Source organism: Myotis lucifugus, unplaced genomic scaffold, assembly GCF_000147115.1.
Source record: "Myotis lucifugus unplaced genomic scaffold, Myoluc2.0 scaffold_43, whole genome shotgun sequence".
NCBI lineage: Eukaryota > Metazoa > Chordata > Mammalia > Chiroptera > Vespertilionidae > Myotis > Myotis lucifugus.
The window spans coordinates 7,198,369-7,218,519 of NW_005871091.1; the positions used below are offsets into that span (position 1 = coordinate 7,198,369).

General features: G+C 41.8%; 1 protein-coding gene across 1 annotated transcript in view; it reads left to right on the top strand.

Annotated features, from left to right (window-relative positions):
• GRIN3A (glutamate ionotropic receptor NMDA type subunit 3A) overlaps positions 1-20,151 on the top strand; it is a 136,086-nt gene that overhangs the window by 33,461 nt on the left and 82,474 nt on the right. The window contains 1 exon segment of the mRNA XM_006088071.3: positions 12,232-12,836. Coding sequence (XP_006088133.1) covers positions 12,232-12,836 — 605 coding nt within the window.

Consider the following 20,151-nt stretch of genomic DNA (forward strand, 5'->3'; position numbering starts at 1 on the left):
CTCTGGCTTCCAAATAGTCCAGAAAGGAGAGAGATGAGTAAGCTAATGATGACTATGCCATGTAATAAATGATTGGGGGATGTATGGGGTGTGGTGGACCAGCAGTTAAAAGTGAGGTAGGTAATACACCTTGAGAGTGAGGCAAGTCAGGAATGTTTACCTGGAGAAAAAGAGCCTGAGCACAGCCTTGAAAGAAGACTGGGAGTTGGTGATGTAAAAAGGGGGGTAAAGAGAAAATGACCTGCCTGTGGATATGGAAACAAGAGAGCCGGAGCACTTGTATAATTCCAGATGTGTTCGAGTGGCTTCCAAGATAAAAGAAAACTAAGATGTTCTTAGACACTTGAATAAACAGGACAAGATGACACCACTGTTGTGTCAAAGGAGATAAGCGTGTGGGCTGGAATACATAGAGATGTAACAGTCTGCTCTGATGGATCTTGCATAATCTGGAAAGGGAGGCAAGAGATAGGATATCAGAACTCTGCAGGATCATCCAGGACACAGAATGAAAGGAAATAGAATATTACTAACATTGTGAATTTCATATTTTGAGATGCTGGATTATCAATTCTCTCTTTTTTTTCTGAAAATAATAAAGACTTCCCAAAGCCCCTGCTTCTCTCTGGGTCTGTGCTCCCTTGGACACACTGAGAAAACATAATGGTGATCTTTGGAGGTTCTTCCCTAAAAGCTTTTGGTGTGATGTGCAAGAGTTTTAAAGAAAATAATGCCAATAGAGGCTAAATAATGCCATCAGAATGAATATATATGAACAGTAAATAATTTCAGAAAATTCATTTGATTTGATTTGATTCTTTTTAGCTAAAATATTAGTCATTAATGTTACAGTGCTCTCAAGACGTGATGTGATTGCATATGTTTGTCACAGTGGAGAAGAAGAAGTAATGAAGTCATAAATTAGTGCACTCTTCTTACCTCTGTTATAAAGGGCAATTACTTGTAGCTTAAGGACCACAGAGAGATATTAGAGGGTATAAGTTGGGCAAAGCCTAAATCTTTCCTTTAAAATTCAGGAGATAAAATTAAACACAAGCAACTATTCCTGAATATTAAATTTTAGTCATATTCACTAAAGACCATAATGAAGGCAGACCACCTCAATTAAGCAAATTATTAACCTTTCTAATGGAAGGAGAAATGCCTTTTACTCACTGCCTAATTCATGGCATTCCATAAACTGTACAGGAATCTGGGTTAGGTGAGCTTTCAGGTCCCTTTCAAACAAAAGGCTAAAAGCCTAAGTGCACTAATTGGCTTTTGGTGAATCATTCCAAATTTAATATTTCTGCCCTGTCTGATTGATTATTGTTCGATTATTGAATGGATATGGGCGGTCATTTGACAAGTGAGTTCACCACAGGGCCAGATTCAATCCAAATCTTAAATCTGAAAACTAGCCAATTAGGTCTTTTTTGAATCAGTGAGAATGCTCACATAGACCACCATCCTGAAAGAACACAGGCCTGTTCATGCAGAATTCATTGTCCTGGGCCTGAGGTCACCCAAACTGCTTAAAGAACCTTTGAGTTTGATCACTAATTCATGAGAAAGTACTGCCTCTGTGACCAGAAACTTTAAAACTAAAATTAACATTTCCAATGCTTTCTTGCTTTGAACCAGGATTTGAAAGGTACAAAGGATTAATTATGTTAATGTGTGCCTAGTAATGCCAGTGAAATAAAATGTCATTGCAGCAAAGCTTAATCATAATTAGTGGATCACAAGTGTTGAGATAAGGTGCTAATATGGAAATTTACTGAGACACTGTTTAATGGCATGCTAATACTATTTCCAAAATGAATATGTGCTGCCGAAGTGACCACGTAATACTATTTCTAGTGTTAAACTGGTTCATGGCAGGTATCAAGCAATGAATGGGAGTCAATAATTTTTCTTTTTTTACATTTCCAAATGAAATAATAAGCCATTATGCAATTAAAATGACTTTACAATTATGAAATTAATCTGAGGTGCTAAACTAGTATATATAAAAGCCATATTACATCACAATTAGTTGAACCATGGTTTAAATGTATAAAGTATGTACTTGTATCAATTTAAAAAATGGCCTATGGAATTGAGGAAAAAATTTGTGGCAACTATGGTGTTAGTTCTAAAGGGTATTTAAAAAAGAAATCATCAGCATTTAATCATCAGCATTTAGCTGAGTTTTCATTCTTAGTGTAATAAAGCAAATTAGCATGTGACATAAGCCATCTCTTAATAATGGTTTTAAGCTGTATTGACATAATCAAATTTCCATAGGAAATTTAACTTGCATGCTAGACAGTTTAATTATCTGGTGCACATTTCAATAGTTTCTGGCCCTGTTGTGAACTCACTTGTCAAAAATTTTAAAATGTCTTCAAAGGAAAATATGCCAGAGTTTGTCACTAAGAGTGTCTATTACAGTCATTTGAATACATTTTCATTATCTGCAAAATCATCTGCTTGCTGATACATATAAATGTGTTGGTTCATTCAAATGTTACTTAGTTTGACCAAAACCTGGAATGGTGATATAGGACCTAAAATCATTCTTAAGCCAACATATTTATTCCAAAAGTTCTGAAAATATAACAAATAATATTGTCCTCCTTAATATGAAGATGAAAAAGTTGACTTAGAATTTGAAAATTATATCTAACTTTAATATTCTACTCCAGAAATGCCTCCTTTGCCTTTATCTAGGTTACTGACCCTGCTGCCCCCTACTGTCCAGGAAACAGATATTCAGATTTGTGTCTTCCATTTTAATAGTGCCGTCTACTTCATAAAGCACTTTCACATGTATAACATCATGTGGTCCCAACACTGCCCCGAAGTAGGTGGTTGACTATTCATTATTCTCTTGTCACAGTTGAAGAAATGGATATCAAGTTTCCCAGAACAGTCCTGAATTCCAGTCCAGTCCACAGCCTCCTCAATACTGCTGAAGCTGACCCATTTTGCTTATAAGATGGTCTTGATGTATTTTACTCTAATTTTAGACAAAATTGTAATACGAGAGTTATACTCTTTCTCTAGCTTAAAGTATATTAAAAGGGGCTGAAGGAGTTGATAAGAGCAGGCACACTGACACAATGAGATGGGACAGAGAGCAGAGAACCTGACCCCATGGCAGGAGAGGGAGACAATACACTTTCTAAAGAGACTCGAGAGCTCTAGCGGAAGCTCAGCTGCACTTGGTTCAACACGGAAACCAGCTGCCTCCCTGTCCCTGGCACATGGTCCTGCCGCCAGGCACAGTGACTGGTGTTGGCATCAGAATGCTGTGGGCATCGAGGAAGGGTCAATTATGCCAGCTCACAGAAGTGTGATCATTTTATTAACAATAATAATAATAATAATAAGCTAATACGTACCAAGTACTGCATGTCATGTATGTGATGAAGCCTCCATGGTTGTCAGATTCTGCCTTCTTCCAGGCTTATCCTACTTTCCCAACCATCCATGGTCACTTGACCGCCACGTGCAGACTTGGCCTTGCCCCAGTACCCAGTGCTTGTCCAAAATGTAGGCAAGAAGGTTGTGAAGATATTTGCCTCATATTCTAAAACTCAAAAACAAAACCACTAATTCTTTTAGTCTGGCTCAAACTTCAGACCCTATTTCTTGTCCTAGTCTACTGCCTTATACCTACACTATCCCCCAATATGTGTTCTGGTGCTGATAATAGTACCTCTAGATTGTAAACTCCAAGAAAGAAAGGACCACATTGGTCTTATTCACTACTTTGGCCTCAGTAGTCAGTATCTAATGCCTGGCACAAAATAGGTACTCAAAATAAGGTTTCAACTCTGTTAAATAAATTGAATGTACCAGTCTAGCCTTTATACTTCAGTTCTCTTAGTGTAATGTTCCTTATATTATTGTCATTATCACTATCATCACCATCATCATTATAAGGTACCACTTGCTACTTACTCTGTGCAGATGCTTTATATACTTTATGTTATTTAATCCTCACAAACCTTGCAAGGCAGCTAGTGTCATTTTCATTGTAGAGAAGAGGAAAATGAAGCTCTGTGAGGCTAAATGATTTTCACCGAGCCTGCCACACAAACTGGTAAATGGCAGAACCACAAACTCAAACAAAGATCTGAGTCTACCTAGAGCAGTGGTTCTCAACCTTCCTAATACAGTTCCTCATGTTGTGGTGACCCCCAACCATAAAATTATTTTCGTTGCTACTTCGTAACTGTAATTTTGCTACTGTTATGAATCATAATGTAAATATCTGATATGCAGGATGTATTTAGGCGACCCCTGTGAAAGGGTCGTTCAACCCCCAAAGGGGTTGTGACCCACAGGTTGAGAATCGCTGACCTAGAGCCACCATGCTCCTTCCTGTGGCCTCCCATGGGAATTGCAGTGACCTTCTGAACCCTAGACCAAGGTTTTGGACCTTGTTCCTTGCTGGCAGTTTTTCCTGATGTCAAACGCCCACATTTCCAATAACTACCTGTCCCTGCTTCACCCTTTCCTGTGTTGGGGCATTTTGCCTGAGCTGACTCTCTCCTAAGCACAGTATGACTACATATCTTCTGTAGCCACACCCCTTGATTAAAGTTCTCCCTTTCCCAAGGACTGTATACCAGTGACAGTTTTCATCCCCAGAGGTTGCACCTGGGTAGGTATATCTTGTATGAGTGGGCTGGAATATCAGGGCTCGGAGAGTGAGTGGCAGCCAAAGGCTTTCAAAGATACCAAGGGTCAGGCAAGAGAAAGTATAACCATCTAGAACAAAAGGCAGAAGTGGGGTAGAATACAGATAAACTAGTTAAGTATCAATAATTAGATGGGCCCGGCTGGCATGGCTCAATGGTTGAGCATTGACCTATGAACCAGGAAGCCATGGTTCAGTTCCCTGTCAGGGCACATGCCCAGGTTGTGGGCTCAATCCCAAGTAGGGGGTGTGCAGGAGGCAGTTAATCCATGATTCTCTCTCATTGATGTTTCTCTCTCTCTCTCTCTCCATCTCCCTTCCTCTCTGAAATCAATAAAAATATATTTTAAAATAATAATAATAATTAGATGGAACTAGAATGGGAAAAAGGCATGATCAAAAGCACAGTGCAGGAAGCTTGAATGATTGCCACAACTTTTGGAAATAGGGCCTGGGGAAAGAAGGATTGAGTTGGTTCAAAGGGAACTGCATGCGTGCTCCTACTGTTTCTTCTGCCTGAAGACATGCATCTCAGTATCCATGGCCTGGCTGGTAATAGGCTTTCACATGTTTTGTTGGATGAGTAAATCAGCCATTTCTTTCTTTCTTTCTTTTTTAACATATTTTATTGATTTTTTACAGAGAGGAAGAGAGAGGGATAGAGAGTTAGACACATCGATGAGAGAGAAACATTGATCAGCTGCCTCCTGCACACCCCCCCCCCACTTGGAATGTGCCCGCAACTAAGGTACATGCCCTTGACCGGAATTGAACCCGGGACCTTTCAGTCCGCAGGCCGACACTCTATCCACTCTTTTTTTTTTTAAGATAGTGTTAGGCATGCTAACACTCCCCCCTAAGACTGGGTCAGTCTATCACTGTTTGCTCTTTTCAAAGAGGTCAAACCAGCCTCCCCAATATTACTGCAGTGAAATAGACCACACCAAGCATGATTGGCAATATTATGCCAAGTGTACCATGCAACCAGAGTGCTACCTTCTAAAGCATCCATTCTATTTTACTACTCTGTTATGTATTGTTTTATAAATATACTAGAGGCCCGGTGCACGAATTCATGCACCAGTGGGGTCCCTTGGCCTAGCCTGCGGGATCGGGCCGAAACCAGCTCTCTGACATCCCCTGAGGGGTCCCGGATTAGGAGGCCAGGCCAGGGGACCCCACCGGTGCACGATCGGAACCGGGGAGGGACACAGGAGCTTGGCCAGCAAGGGAGGGGTCACAGGAGGGCTCCAGGGTGTATCCAGTCCATCTCACTCAGTCCCGATTGGCTGGACCCCAGCAGCAAGCTAACCTACCGGTTGGAGTGTCTGCACCCTGGTGGTTAGTGCACATCATAGCAACTGGTTGTCCGGTCAGCTGTCTGCCCCCTGGTGTTCAATGCATATCATAGCGAACGGTTGAGCGGCCTTACCATTATCATTAGCATATTATGCTTTTATTGGTTGAACGGCCGACCAGTCAACCAGACACTTAGCATATTGGGCTTTTATTATATAGAATCACTCAAAATCCTGAGGGATATGTCCTGAGATCTTTGTTGACCCTCCCCCATACATATTGGTTGGACACCATTATGGATGATAGTTTCAACCATGAAATTCAGTAGCATCTAAATGAAAAATTGAGATTTTCCAAATTTTCTTATTCTACCGAACACAAAACAGATGTCATTAATTATACAACTGAATTTCTTTGCTAAATTGCTGTTAATGAAGAATTCAAATCTTTTGATTTCACAAAATTTGCTACAAATGGGAGGGTGAATGAAGAAAAAGGCTGGGAAGCCAGGTGCATGCTGGGCAGCAGGCTGGGCCCCCTCACTGGTTCCCATATGCCAGCCACACAAGGCATGCCATTCTAACCCATGCCGGGACACATCCTAAAAGTGACTTGATCCATGGGCCTCTGGGATTACTTGCAAATAATTGGAACTATAAATATTAAGTCTACATATGCCAAGGCTTTCATTCACATGCTCATATCAAATGGAGGGCTGCCCAAAAGCACAGGCTTTCAAGTCCTACAAACTTGGGTTTGGGATCCAGGCTCCCTTTCTTAGTAACTGCAGCCTTGGGAAAATTATTCTTTCTGAGCCTCATGTTGGTCATCTGTTAAAGGAGGCTGGTCACTGCAGTCACCTCCTGAGGCCATTGTGAGGATAAAATAAGGCAATATGCATAAAGCACCAGGGACATCAGTAGCTAGTATGAGCTTTTCATTTGTATTATTATTAGATTATAATTTCTGGGCAAGATCCATACATTATGTTTGCCTGTATCCTTAATGCAACCCTAAAACTAGTTCATTTCTTTAAAGGCCTGGGCTTCTAAAGGAATAAGCTTTAATTTTCAGAAAAAAATGACTTCTATATCACATAAGTCAAATGAGGTGTGAGATGAGAAGCAGAAAACTTCCTGCAGCCTCTTTGGCTGAGCAGTAGCTATAGCAGCATAGAAAGTCGGTTCTGGGCTCCTTAAACAGTTTAGCAACAGCAAACTTATGAAAGGAATGGGATTTCGTCTCTGTTAAAAGGAGCGGAAATATTATGTTCACTTGAGCTTTCTGAGCTTTGGCCTAGAAGGCAAAACCGAATGGGTTTGCTTGCCAGAAAAGAGCTAAGAGAATTTCATCTTTTCTCCACTCTTACAGCAAACCTGGTTTCATTACCTCTTTTCTTCTGCCAAGGGAATATCTCAAAGCTCTCTGGCAAGCTCTTCACTGCAGCCAGTCCTGTTTTTGAAACTTCTACTGATCCAGAAAATAGCTTAATCTGTACTCTCAGGGACAACAAAAATTGATGGGGGATCTCCAGCAGTTGGCACCAAAAATTCCTTAACTTGTGAAGTGACACTAGAATTGGAAAGAGGCTTGGGGGCGGGGCGGGGGGGTACTCTGCTATAAACACAATATCTGCCAAATGAATGGTCTCTCCCAGCCTGAGACAGAGTGGCTGTTTTCCTGGTAAAGAGTTTGTGTAATTGGTATTTGTAAAAGACACCTATTTCAGGGACCATTGTTTGAAAAGAGTCAAGACGCAGCGGTTCTCAACCTGTGGGTCGCGTCCCCTGAAAATACATCCTGCATATCAGATATTTACATTATGATTCATAACAGTAGCAAAATTACAGTTATGAAGTAGCAACGAAAATAATTTTATGGTTGGGGGTCACCACAACATGAGGAACTGTATTAAAGGGTCGTGGCATTAGGAAGATTGAGAACCACTGGCAAGAGAAAGGAAAAAGAACAATAGCAAAGAGAAAAGTTGTCCCACAGTCAGTCACTTTAGCAAGCACTTCCAAGCAGACTGTAGCTCAAGCAGATTGTAGCAGCCACCACCACCGACCCTCCCTGTGCCAGGCACTTTCCATGTGTTTATTCCCTTCTGAATTCGTCTCGTTTTGAAGATGAAGAATTTTACTCCAAAATACTAAATGACTTGTAGAAGACCACAGAGCTCCTAAATGATGCAGCCAGAATTTAAGCATATGTTGCCTTACTTTGGTTAAATATGTATTTTTTAAATCCTTATATGTTTAGCTATATATAGTGAATAATCATTTTTATATGCTTCTTTATTTTTTTTAAAGTCTCAGAGAATGCCTGTATAGTGAGACACTTGCATCCACCTACCCCTACTAATCATAATTATTGAACTTTTCCTAGAACAGTCTTCCCCCTTTTCCAGTTTTTTCCTGAAAATTAAATCTTACTCCTTTAAAAGCCCAGGCATTTAAAGAAATTAACTGTTTTTAGGGTTGCATTAAGGATGCAGGAAAACATAATACATGGACTTTGTCCGGAAATTATAATCTAATAATAATACAAATGAAAAGCTCATAATAGCTACCGATGTCCCTACTGCTTTATGTATATTGCCTTATTTTATCCAAACAGTGGCCTTAGGAGGTGACGGCAGTGACCAGCCTCCTTTAACAGATGACCAAAATGAGGCTCAGAAAGAATAATTTTCCCAAGGCTGCAGTTACTAAGAAAGGGAGCCTGGATCCCAACCCCAAGTTTGTAGGACTTGAAAGCCTGTGCTTTCGGCCAGTCCTCTGTACTGCTCCCTCCACTTGGTAAGAGCATGTGAAGGAGAGCCTTGGCATTTGTAGACTTAATATTTGCAAGTATTCCTAAAGGCCCCTGGGTCAAGTCACTTTAAGATGTGTCCTGGCATGGGTTAGAGTGGCATGCCTGTGTGGCTGGCACATGGGAGCAGTGAGGGGGCCCCGCCTTCTGGGCCAGCTTGCATCTGGCAAGAAGAGAACATTTTCATCCCTGTATCCATTAGAGCTTGCTCCTCACATACTGTTTAATGAATCCCTTCATGGAAAGTGTATGATGGGCCTTTGTTGCAACTGGGGACAAAATACCAGATCTAGAAGTTCTGCTAGGAATGGTCTTCTTCTTAGTCTTTCAGGGGAGAGATTATGATCATAGCCCAGGACTTGAAGCCAAGAAAAAAAGAATCCTGTTTGACAAATACTCTCACGTTGAATAAGAATTGTGCTGGAAGAAGTGGTTGAGATATATTTCTTGTCCTAAAGAAGCTTCCAATCTAGTGTGATAGATATACACATAATCAAATAGCTACACTATGGTGTGAAGAGTTCTGTAATAAAGGGTCGGACATGACACAGACATGAGATGATTAATTCTGTTGGTCAGCAGTCAGAGGAACCATCAAACAAAAACCCAGTTCACCACTGCCGGAAATCAACAGGGCAAAAATATTGTGAGACAAAAAAGTAAAAGATCCTCAGCAGCAGCAACAGAAACAGTCATAAACACTACATAAACTAGTTTCTGGAAATCTGCATGGAAAAGCTGAGTTTTAAAGGATGACGATGAATACAGGCAAATGCATTTCTAGGTGGTGAGACCAGGATATCATATTTGTGTAGGCATGGAAAGCTCGCTCTGACACAAGAGAAATACACTGTCCACTGTGACTTGTCGTGGTGTGCATATTTGGAGTATGGGAGGTTAAAGACTAGGAACGGCCTCCTAAGCCATACTATTGATTTTGAAATGTGTCCTATGGGTGATTCAGAGGTTGTGGTGCAGAAGAATGATATGGTCATATTCATGTTTTAGAAAGAAAACTGGCAACAGAATAGGGAGCTGAAGCCAAGAAAACAGTTGGGAATAGTTTGTTTCTGCCAGCTAAAAACGGAGCTTGCCTTCCCGTGCTCTTTGCTTCTGGAAGAGGGTTACGGCAAAGGAAGAAATAAAAAGGAAGAAGGAAAGAAAGAAAGCTAAAAGAGGAAGACAGGAAAAACTCTCTGAAGCAATTTATATGAGTCAGTAGTAGGAGGGAGGAAGCAAAGCTTTCATTCCTCTTATCTCAAGATCTTCCAGGGCTCCCCCAGCCTGGAAACCAGGAACTACCTACTGGATACTGTCTCCTGGTTTTTGACAGCTTTCTCTTTTTTGCCTCTCATATCTAATCTTGTCATTAGATTTTAATTTTTAAAAAAACACACACTTTTCCCATCCCCCTTTCTACCATTGCCAGCACTGGCTTCCAGTTTAACAGCATTTAATCAAGATCCTAGAGGGCTCAGTTTCCCTCTCCCCATGGACTGCAGCCTATAGCGGGTCCCCTAAATGCTCTGCTTTTATCATTACAAGCCCTGCCCACAGCTTAATTTGGAAGGACGGTCAAATTCTCAAAATAAGATCTAAGATTCAGTCCTACCTATTGTGCTCATTTACTGCCTTTGGCCATAGTTTGTCTCCCATAAATCCCTTTGGAATCCTTACTCCTTATTCTACACATATCAGATGCTATTTCTTATGACATTTTTTTTTTTGTGGGTAAGGAAAGGCCACACTTCCTTTTGTTCAAAGGCTTGAAACTTTACTGAGAACATCCTCCTCATTTCTCTACTGATATTATTGACTTGAATGTTGGACAGTTTCTCAGAAATAGTTCAATAGTCTACTAGTTCCCAATGGGAACATACTTAGTTCAGTGCGGCCAATATCTATTGTGCACCTAATACGTGGAAGGATTTGTGCTGAACATTCTCAGGATGTCAATATGAAATGATAAATGTATCAAATGTCTGTTCTTGGGAAGAACACCTTAATAAGTTTATTCATTAGAGGACTATTTCCACTTATTTGATTAGTAATTTGTGACTTTTCAAATATGATATTCTTCCTTCATGGAATTGGTGAGTTCCATCAGTAGATGAAATTGTGATGGAATACACATTTCACATTTCACAGCAAGAATCCATTCTCAGTAGATACAGAAATGTAAGCAAGCCTTCAATATTGAACTTAATCTTAGTGTATATATTGTTAATTATGCCATATGTCTTATTCTGATCAGGCTGCTAGAATACAGACTGGGTAGCTTATAAACAACAGAAATGTATTTCTCAGTTCTGGAGGCTGGACGTTCAAGATCACAGTGCCAGCATGGTTGGGTGAGGGCCATCTCTTGGGTCACAGGCAGCCAACATCTCACTGGGTCCTCACATGGAGGAAGGGGACAGGAAGGTCTCTCGAGCCTCTCAGGCCTTAATCTCACTCATGTGGGTTCTGTTCTCATGACCTAATCACTTTCCTGGGCATTAGTTTTTCAACATATGAACTTGGGGGGAACACAAACATTCAGACCATAGCACCATGAATATTAGAAGTGCCTTCCTCAGTGCTAGAAGTCTCAGAAACTATGATGCATCCATTTCCCACACCATCTTATATAATAAAACCCTAATATGCCAATCAACCGAAAGGCAGAACAGTGATTGCTATGACGCGCACTGACCACCAGGGGGCAGATGCTTAACACAGGAGCTGTTCCCTGGTGGTCAATACGCTCCCCACGGGGGGAGCGCTGCTCAGCCAGAAGCTGGGCTGCAGGCGGGCGGTAAGGAATGAGGGAGCTCCGGCCTGTGAGAGGGATGTCTGACAGCCGGCTTAGGCCCGATCACCCTAAGCCAGCAGGTGGACATTCCCCAAGGGGTCCTGGACTGCGAGAGGGAGCAGGCCAGGCTGAGGGACTCCCCTCTCCCCTCCCCCCAGTGCACAAATGTCATGCACAGGTCTCTAGTCCTTATATAAGTACCTGCTATTAATTTTAAAGGAAAGCAGATGTAATTTTTTCGACTATTTCACCTGAGAGGAAAACAACAAACAGGTTAATAACAGTAATAATTAGAAATGGGATGCATAAAGGGTGCAGTCTGTTAGGAAGTAGACAGGCCTAATAAAAATTAAAGACCAAATGTATATATGGTTGTGTCATCCCAATAGTGACACTAAGAACCATCTGATAATCTTAGCAAAAATTATAAGGAAATCAGTTGTAAGGAATCAATAATTCCATTAGATAGGAAACATAGTTTTCCAAATTATGGGAATTTTGTCCCAGATGTGCATTTAAATATTACAGGGGAAAATATGAGGATTAAGCCTCACTAGAAAGCAGAAGCACCCTATGTTATAATCCTTGGCCAACACTTTCTAATTGTTCTTTTTCATATCTTTAAATACAGAATCCCCTTCACCTACAGCTGAGTTTAGAAAATTCATTAAGTTCTGATGCTGATGTCACTGTCTCAATCCTGACCATGAACAACTGGTACAATTTTAGCTTGTTGCTGTGCCAGGAAGACTGGAACATCACCGACTTCCTCCTCCTTACCCAGGATAACGCCAGGTTCCACCTCGGCTCTATCATCAACATCACCGCCAACCTCTCCTCCACCGAGGACCTCCTCAGCTTCCTGCAGGTCCAGCTTGAGAGCATTAAGAACAGCACGCCCACAGTGGTGATGTTCGGCTGCCACATGGACAGTATCCGGCGGATTTTCGAGATTACCACCCAGTTTTGGGTAATGCCTTCTGAGCTTCGTTGGGTGCTGGGGGACTCACAGAACGTCGAGGAACTGAGGACAGAAGGTCTTCCCTTAGGGCTCATCGCTCATGGGAAAACAACACAGTCGGTCTTTGAGTACTATGTGCAAGATGCCATGGAATTGGTCGCAAGAGCTGTAGCCTCAGCCACCATGATCCAGCCAGAACTTGCTCTCATCCCCAGCACAATGAACTGCATGGATGTGGAAACTGCAAACCTCACTTCAGGACAATATCTGTCAAGGTAGGAAGCAAGGCCTGGGTTACATCCCCATGCACTGGGCTGGGACAGGAAGTAAAATTTCCCTGTCTGTCTCCTTTGCAAAAATCTTATTTCTGAGAAACTTCAAGCTCTAATAATATTTCTGGTTACATGAGGCTAGTATTTCATGATCTGTCATCTGGAATTTGATCTGTAGACTTTTAGCATATGGTGTGTAGTGGGGAACACTCGGTCCTACTTTTGAACCCTGGCTTAGTCCCTTTCTAGCTGTATGTCCTTGGCAAGTTATTTAACAACTCTGAGCCTCAGTTTGCTAATTGATAAACTGGGGTAATATTGAATAGCTTAATATAATAATAAAGATACCTTGAAATTATATATGAAAAGTACCTAACATGATGCTCAGCTCATAGAAATGCACAAAAATGTTTATCCCTGCCCACACTTTCCCCTATCAACAGACCTGGACAAAAATTTAGTCAAGCAGGAAATAGACTTTTCTCTCCTCCCAGGTGCTTGAGACAGTATGCGTAGGGGTTACAGGCATAGAACCTGGAACCAGGCTCTGAACTTGAATTTGGCTCTGCCACTTGTGTGACTTGGTCAAGTTACCTTACTCCTCTGCGCCCTGGTTTCCTGTTACATATTCACTAATGCAATCAGTAGATCCTACTATCCATGGAGACATTGTGATGGATACATATGTAGGTAGGTACATACATACATACATACATACATACATAGAAAAAGAACAAACTAAGAGTTCCTAAAAGAGTATTACACTATATATATATTTTTTAATTTAGGTATATTTCCTCTCCAGTTCCTCAGTCTGGCTCAGAAGCTAAAATGAAAAAGCCCATTTAAATGAAACAATAACCCATTTTATAGAAATGGTTCTCATGATCCCCCAAAAGGAGAGTATCCTTAAAGGTTACTTTATAAGGGCCTAGATTTTTTTCTGAAGAGGATCACCTATGATCAGAGAAGCCAAATCATAGTACTACTGGTCTTTCAGAGGAAAAGGCTTAGCTCTAGGCTTGAGCCCATTTTTAGGCAATCCTCCTAGAACAGAGACTCTGACCATATTGAGAAACACAAGACAACCTCATAGTGTCTTACCTTTTAGAAAGACATGATGATTTGATGAAAGGTCAGGAGGGCCTACGCATTCTACATTTAATTTTACACATGTGGATTGAGCACCTACTATGTGCAAGGCAACATGCTAAATGCCATGTGTATGGCAGAGTTTAAGTACAACCTATATACATCCTAAAGAAGATTGTTAATAAAATGAAAAAATTATTTATTAGGAACCTTCTAATGATAAAAGTAGGTATTCCACCATAATCTTATCTTTTCATTTTTCTCATATTGTATTTGAAATTCCACAAGATAAATTCTATGAATATTTTTATTTTATAGATTCTGTACAGATTTAATCTACTATTTTTGAACTAGTACATAAGCGAGGCTCAGAATTTTATCTAGAATAAGAAATATTCACCCTCATAACAAAAATATAAGCCAAGTTTTTATTTATAATTCAGAATAGTCATTATTTTGAAAGGACAATTGTAAATAGCAGGCAGGAAAAACCACTTGTGAAAACTACATTAAGTTATTTAGCATCTTTCTGTCTCATGTACAATGGAGAGCCCAAGAAAAATGACTCTGTTTGGATCCTAAAAATGTTTAAAAACTACAGGGAGAAATATTTATTGACATGGATTATAACATATATCTTAAGGGGTTATTTTATCAAGATCATACTGATCTTTCTGGGTTCTCCAGATTAAATTTATATGAAAGTTATGTCTCCTTCCATAAGGAGCCCATGGCACTTTGTACATGAAATTATGTACAAATCATCACTGTTTGCCTGTGTCTGACTTGTGAGCCAAAATATGAATTTTATTAAGTAGAAATATTACCCAGCTTAGTTTAATACCTAGCGTATAGCAGTCACTTAATATGCATTTATTGAAATTGATACAGAAAGAAGGAGCCCCGGCCGGTTTCCTCAGTGGTTAGAGGATTGGCCCTCAGGCCAAAGGTCCATGGGTTTGATTCCCGGTCAAGGGCACCTACCTGAGTTGCAGGTTCAATCCCCGGCCCCAACCAGGGTGTGTGCAGGAGGCAACCAATCGATGTATCTCTCTCACACATTGATATTTCTCTCTCTTTCTCTCCCCCTCCCTCTCTCTCTTTCAGTTTCTCTAAAAATGAATGGGGGGAAATTATCCTTGAGTGAGGATTAACAATAAATAAACAAATAAATAAGGAAAAGACATTTTCATTATGTTTACACCCTACATCAAATGTAGCTGTAGAAGAAAAACAAGTGGTTGATATACAAGATTTTGTCTAAATTAAAAATAGTTGTTTTTTAACTTACCTAGATACCATCTAGTTTTCTTCTGTTACTTTTTTTTTTAATGAAATGTTAGGTTAGTGGATAATCTTTGTTCATGTGGCTATTTCCACAAACTATAAAAGCTCTAAAAGACGATTGTAAGGTTTGGAGCCTGACTGCCATTCAAACGTATAAGGATCGGTGACAATATCCTCACCGCCATGGGTGTGTTTCAGAACGAACTCAGAGAACTCCAGGAAATATGCCCAGGACTTCCTAAACTCCTTGGGAATGCCATCAAAGAGAAAGGTTCAAGGTGTTCAGGAAAAGGTCAAGGGAAGTGGGCAAAACCCTGGATAAAGTCTGCCTTAAGCTATAAAACATCTGTGGGTTTTTCATCATTCCTTTTTATGTTGCCGAATACAGTCTTTTCTAAAGTCACCTCTGCATGCAGTCATTTTCTTAATTGTTCCCGAATTTTGTGACGTTGACCCCACTTCCTAGCTGCGTAATGAAAGCCACGAGGATAATGAGCCATGAAGAGCAAGTGTCGGCGTTACGTAAGCTTTCATTTCTCACACAGTCATTTTCAGTTTGGGCTGACAGAATTGTTAACAGTTTTAAATGTTAATGAAATCACCAAAAGCAGGGCTTTTCCAGCATAGCCTTTTTAGACTAGGAAAATCACTTCTCATGGCAGACTACATAGATATCATTACAGGTCTAAAGGATTTTACTCTTCCTGGGTCTCCACAGGCCAGAGCAAATGTCCATCACAACTAAATGTAGATAAAACCACTTGGGGGTGGGGGAAGCCTTGTTCTTAGCATGATCTTTAACAATTTATTTGCAAGTTGTTTTATTAAATGTTAACAATCTAAAGCTATGAAATCTGATACATTACTTGGTAATGGCTTCATAAATATGTATGCATGGATGTTTGGGGCAGCCAATGAGTATTTGTTGAACTAGGGTGAGGTAGACAAAATGAAGAATTGCCTGCAGCCATTTTGGAGCTGACAGCCTAGTGCAGTGGTCGGCAAACTGCGGCTCGAGAGCCACATGCGGCTCTTTGGCCCCTTGAGTGTGGCTCTTCCACAAAATACCACGTGTGGGCCCATACGCAGAAGTTGGTATTTTGTGGAAGAGCCGGTATTTTGTGGAAGAGCCACACTCAAGGGGCCAAAGAGCCGCGTGTAGCTCGAGAGCCGTGGTTTGCCGAGCCGCAGTTTGCTGACCACTGGCTATTGCATGAGGTTGAAAACTAAATGGTTTTAAAACAAAGGATACATGATTCTTAAAAATAGAGGTATGTTCAGATACACAGAGGAGGACGTAATTAACTCTTTTCTGAGGCTTGGTGATGAGGGAGAAACACTGTTTGGAGCAAATTCACAGACGATGCAAATTCACTGAGACCCGAAAGAGAAATTGAATACAGTTGGAGCATACATTGCATATGAAGAGGATTTGATGTGATTTTGGAAAAGTAGTTAATTTGATAGCGTGCCACACAGGGCTTTTACGCCAAGCTAAGAAATTTGAATTTTATATGCATACTGGATATCACATGAAAAGCAGAACATTAGCCATAACATATTATAAAATCATAATCCTGTAACAAATTAATCAAATGCTGTAATATAGCATGAAAGCCTTGCAAGTCATTTTTAAAAACTATTAGGATATAAATTTCTGTATAACTGAAAATTGGTTTTAACCTTGCACATATTTATTGCTTTGTTGCATTCTAAACACAAGACTCTGGTGAAAACAAATAGGATTTGGGGGACTTACCTGCTGATCCTAGAGTTAGGATTTGTCCATGGTTACCTGAAAACCTGGGTCCTAGTGAATCTATTATTCCTGGGTTACGCACAGCCTGGTCAAAGGCAACTAAACTTAAGAATTCCAAGAGTCTCCATACTGATACACACCTTGTACCCCTTGGCCTAAGAAATCCCTGATCCTTTGGCTAATTAATCATAGTCCTGATAGTTATTCTATTTTCTATGTAGAATATGGAATCTTGCCTTTTTTAAAAAACATTTTTATTATTATTGACTAGAGGCCCGGTGCACAAAAATGTGTGCACTGGGGTGGGGGGGGGGGTCCCTCAGCCCAGCCTGTGCCCTCTCGCAGTCTGGGACCCCTCGGGGGACGACCACCTGCTGGCTTAGGCCTGCTCCCCGGGGGATTAGGCCTAAGCCGGCAATCAGACATCCCTCTGGCAGCCCGGCCGCCCTCGGGGGATGTCCACTTGCCAGTGGGGAGCAGACCTAAGCTGCAGTTGGACATCCTTAGCGCTGCTGAGGAGGCAGGAGAGGCTCCCACCACCACCGCTGTACTGGCAGCTGTCAGCCTGGCTTGTGGCTGAGCAGAGCTTCTCCATGTGGGAGCGCACTGACCACCAAGGGGCAGCTCCTGCATTGAGCGTCTGCCCCCTGATGGTCAGTGTGTGTCATAGTGACCAGTCATTCCCAGTCGTTCTGCTGTTAGGGTCAGTCTGCATATTACCCTTTTACTATATAGGATAGAGGCCTGGTGCACGGGTGGGGGCCGGCTGGTTTGCCCTGAAAGGTGTCCCAGATCAGGGTGGGGGTCCCCACTGGGGTACCTGGCCAGCCTGGGTGAGGGGCTGATGGCTGTTTGCAGCTGGTCACACCCCCCTCAGGGTGGGGGTCCCCACTGGGGTGCCTGGCCAGCCTGGGTGAGAGGCTGATGGCTGTTTTCAGGCTGGCCACACCCCCTTTAGGGTGGGGGTCCCCACTGGGGTGCCTGGCCAGTCTGGGTGAGGGGCTGAGGGCCATTTTCAGGCTGGCTGGCGACTGAAGCTCCCAGCCTCTCCTTTTTTTCTTTTTTTTTTTAATTCTGGGATTTATTTACCGTCTATAATTGAAACTTTGTTGCTGTCACTGGAGCTAAGAGCCGGGCTCCTGCTTGCTCCAGCTCTGAGGCCACGGCTGGCTGAAAGCAGGTATCTGGGGTTTGTTTAGCTTCTATAATTGAAACTTTGTTGCTTTCGGAGCTCAGAGCCGGGCCGCAGCAGGCGGGGAACCTTGGCTTCCTCCATCACTGGAGCAAGCAAGCTTCCTGCTTGCTTCAGCTGCGTGGCTGCCGGCCGCCATCTTGGTTGGGTTAATTTGCATATCGCGCTGATTAGCCAATGGGAGGCGTAGCGAAGGTATGGTCAATTACGATGTTTGTCTATTATTAGATAGGATTTCAGAGAGAGGAAAGGAAAGGCAGAGAGAGATAGAAACATCAGTGATGAGAGAGAATCATTGATTGGCTGCCTCCTGCACTCCCCTTACGCGGGCATGTGCCCTGACTGGGAATTGAACCGTGACCTCCTAGTTCATGGGTTGATGCTCAACCAGTGAGCCACATTGGCCAGGCTTGCCTTTCTTCTTTGGACAGGTTCTACAGTTCAGTTCTGTTCTAAGTACGTAATGATTAACTTATTCATTCACAGACGCTTGTTGAAGCTTACATATAGGAGGCTAGGCCCTTGGCTAATGCAAGAGACACAAAGAATAGAAGACAGAGACTCGGCTGTCAGGAAGCTTACAACCTTCTTTGTTTATTTTCCAACCAGGAGAGGATATGCTCCTCCTATTACCTATAATTTTTATCATTTTTTCTTTTCCACCTAGCTCCTTGGTGATTATTCTTCATTGGAACAACACCCTCTCTATAGTGATTATCCTTCAGTATTAGCTGGCATTGTTAGGTCCCCTCCTCAGTTATCCCTGAAAAATGGACCAACATGCTAAAGATTCTTTCTCCTCCAAGCTGTGTTCATTTTTATGCTTATACTAGAGGCCCAGTGGATGAAATTCATGCACCCGGGGGTAGGGGAGGAGTCCCTCAGCCCGGCCTGCACCCTCTCACAGTCCAGGAGCCCTCGGAGGATGTCCCACTGCCACGGAGGGGAGGCAGGAGAGGTTCCTGCCACCGCCACTGCGTTTACCAGCCGTGAACCCGACTTCTAGCTAAGAGGCACTCCCCCTGTGGGAGCGCACTGACCACAAGGGGGCAGCTCCTGCATTGAGCGTCTGCCCCTTGGTGGTCAGTGCATGTCATAGCGACTGGTCATTTGCTGTTTGGTGAATTTGCATATTAACCTTTTATTATATGGGATGGTCAAGCAGTACCAAGATTCACTGGCTTTTCATTAATAATCAATGTTGCTTTGTTTATTGATTCTGCACATACTGTTCAGAACCAATTATGTGCCAGGTATTGTGAGGCACTAAGAAGCTCCAGAAAGAAAAAAGACTAAAACAAATATCCATTCCAAAACCACAAGGGTATAAATTGATGATAGTTCCCATTTTATTCCTGGATATTAGAAGAGTTCCAGAGGCTGAGGCTGCTTGATGTGATTCTAATTGGGGGTATTTCCATCCACCTTTACAATCATTTGCTGGCATTGTGACCCCGCCAAAATTGTCTAATCTCTGTGAAGCTTTAATTTCCTGAACTATAAAGCTCTCTACTTCGAAAAGTTAAGTGGTATGCCTAAGATCATTCAGCGAGAGTATGTTATCAGGGGAGATTTAAATTAGTTCATCTAAATCCAAGTTCCAGGCTCGCTCAGAATTAATATAAACTTTCCTTAATTGGGATCTCATTGCTTTATAGTATTTCAGCCAAAAGCTATATAAATCAGGAGGCATGATTACCCATGTATAAGCATTCTTGTCCTAAGGACCTCTATCGAGCCAAACTAGTTAGCCTGTATGTTCGACAGGTACTGAAAAGAAATGCATTTGCATTGAACGTGGAAGCCAGGGGTTGAGTACTGGTAACATTGGTTCTTTGGATCCCCAAGGAGAACCCATTGCTGTGGGGTGACCTACTTTGTCCAGCTATTACTTCCACATTAGCTTCTCTGCCAGGAAGAGAAGTTACTCCCGAGGAGTCAGTACCTCTAGAAAACACATGTGTTGGTGTTATGAATCTTAGGGACCA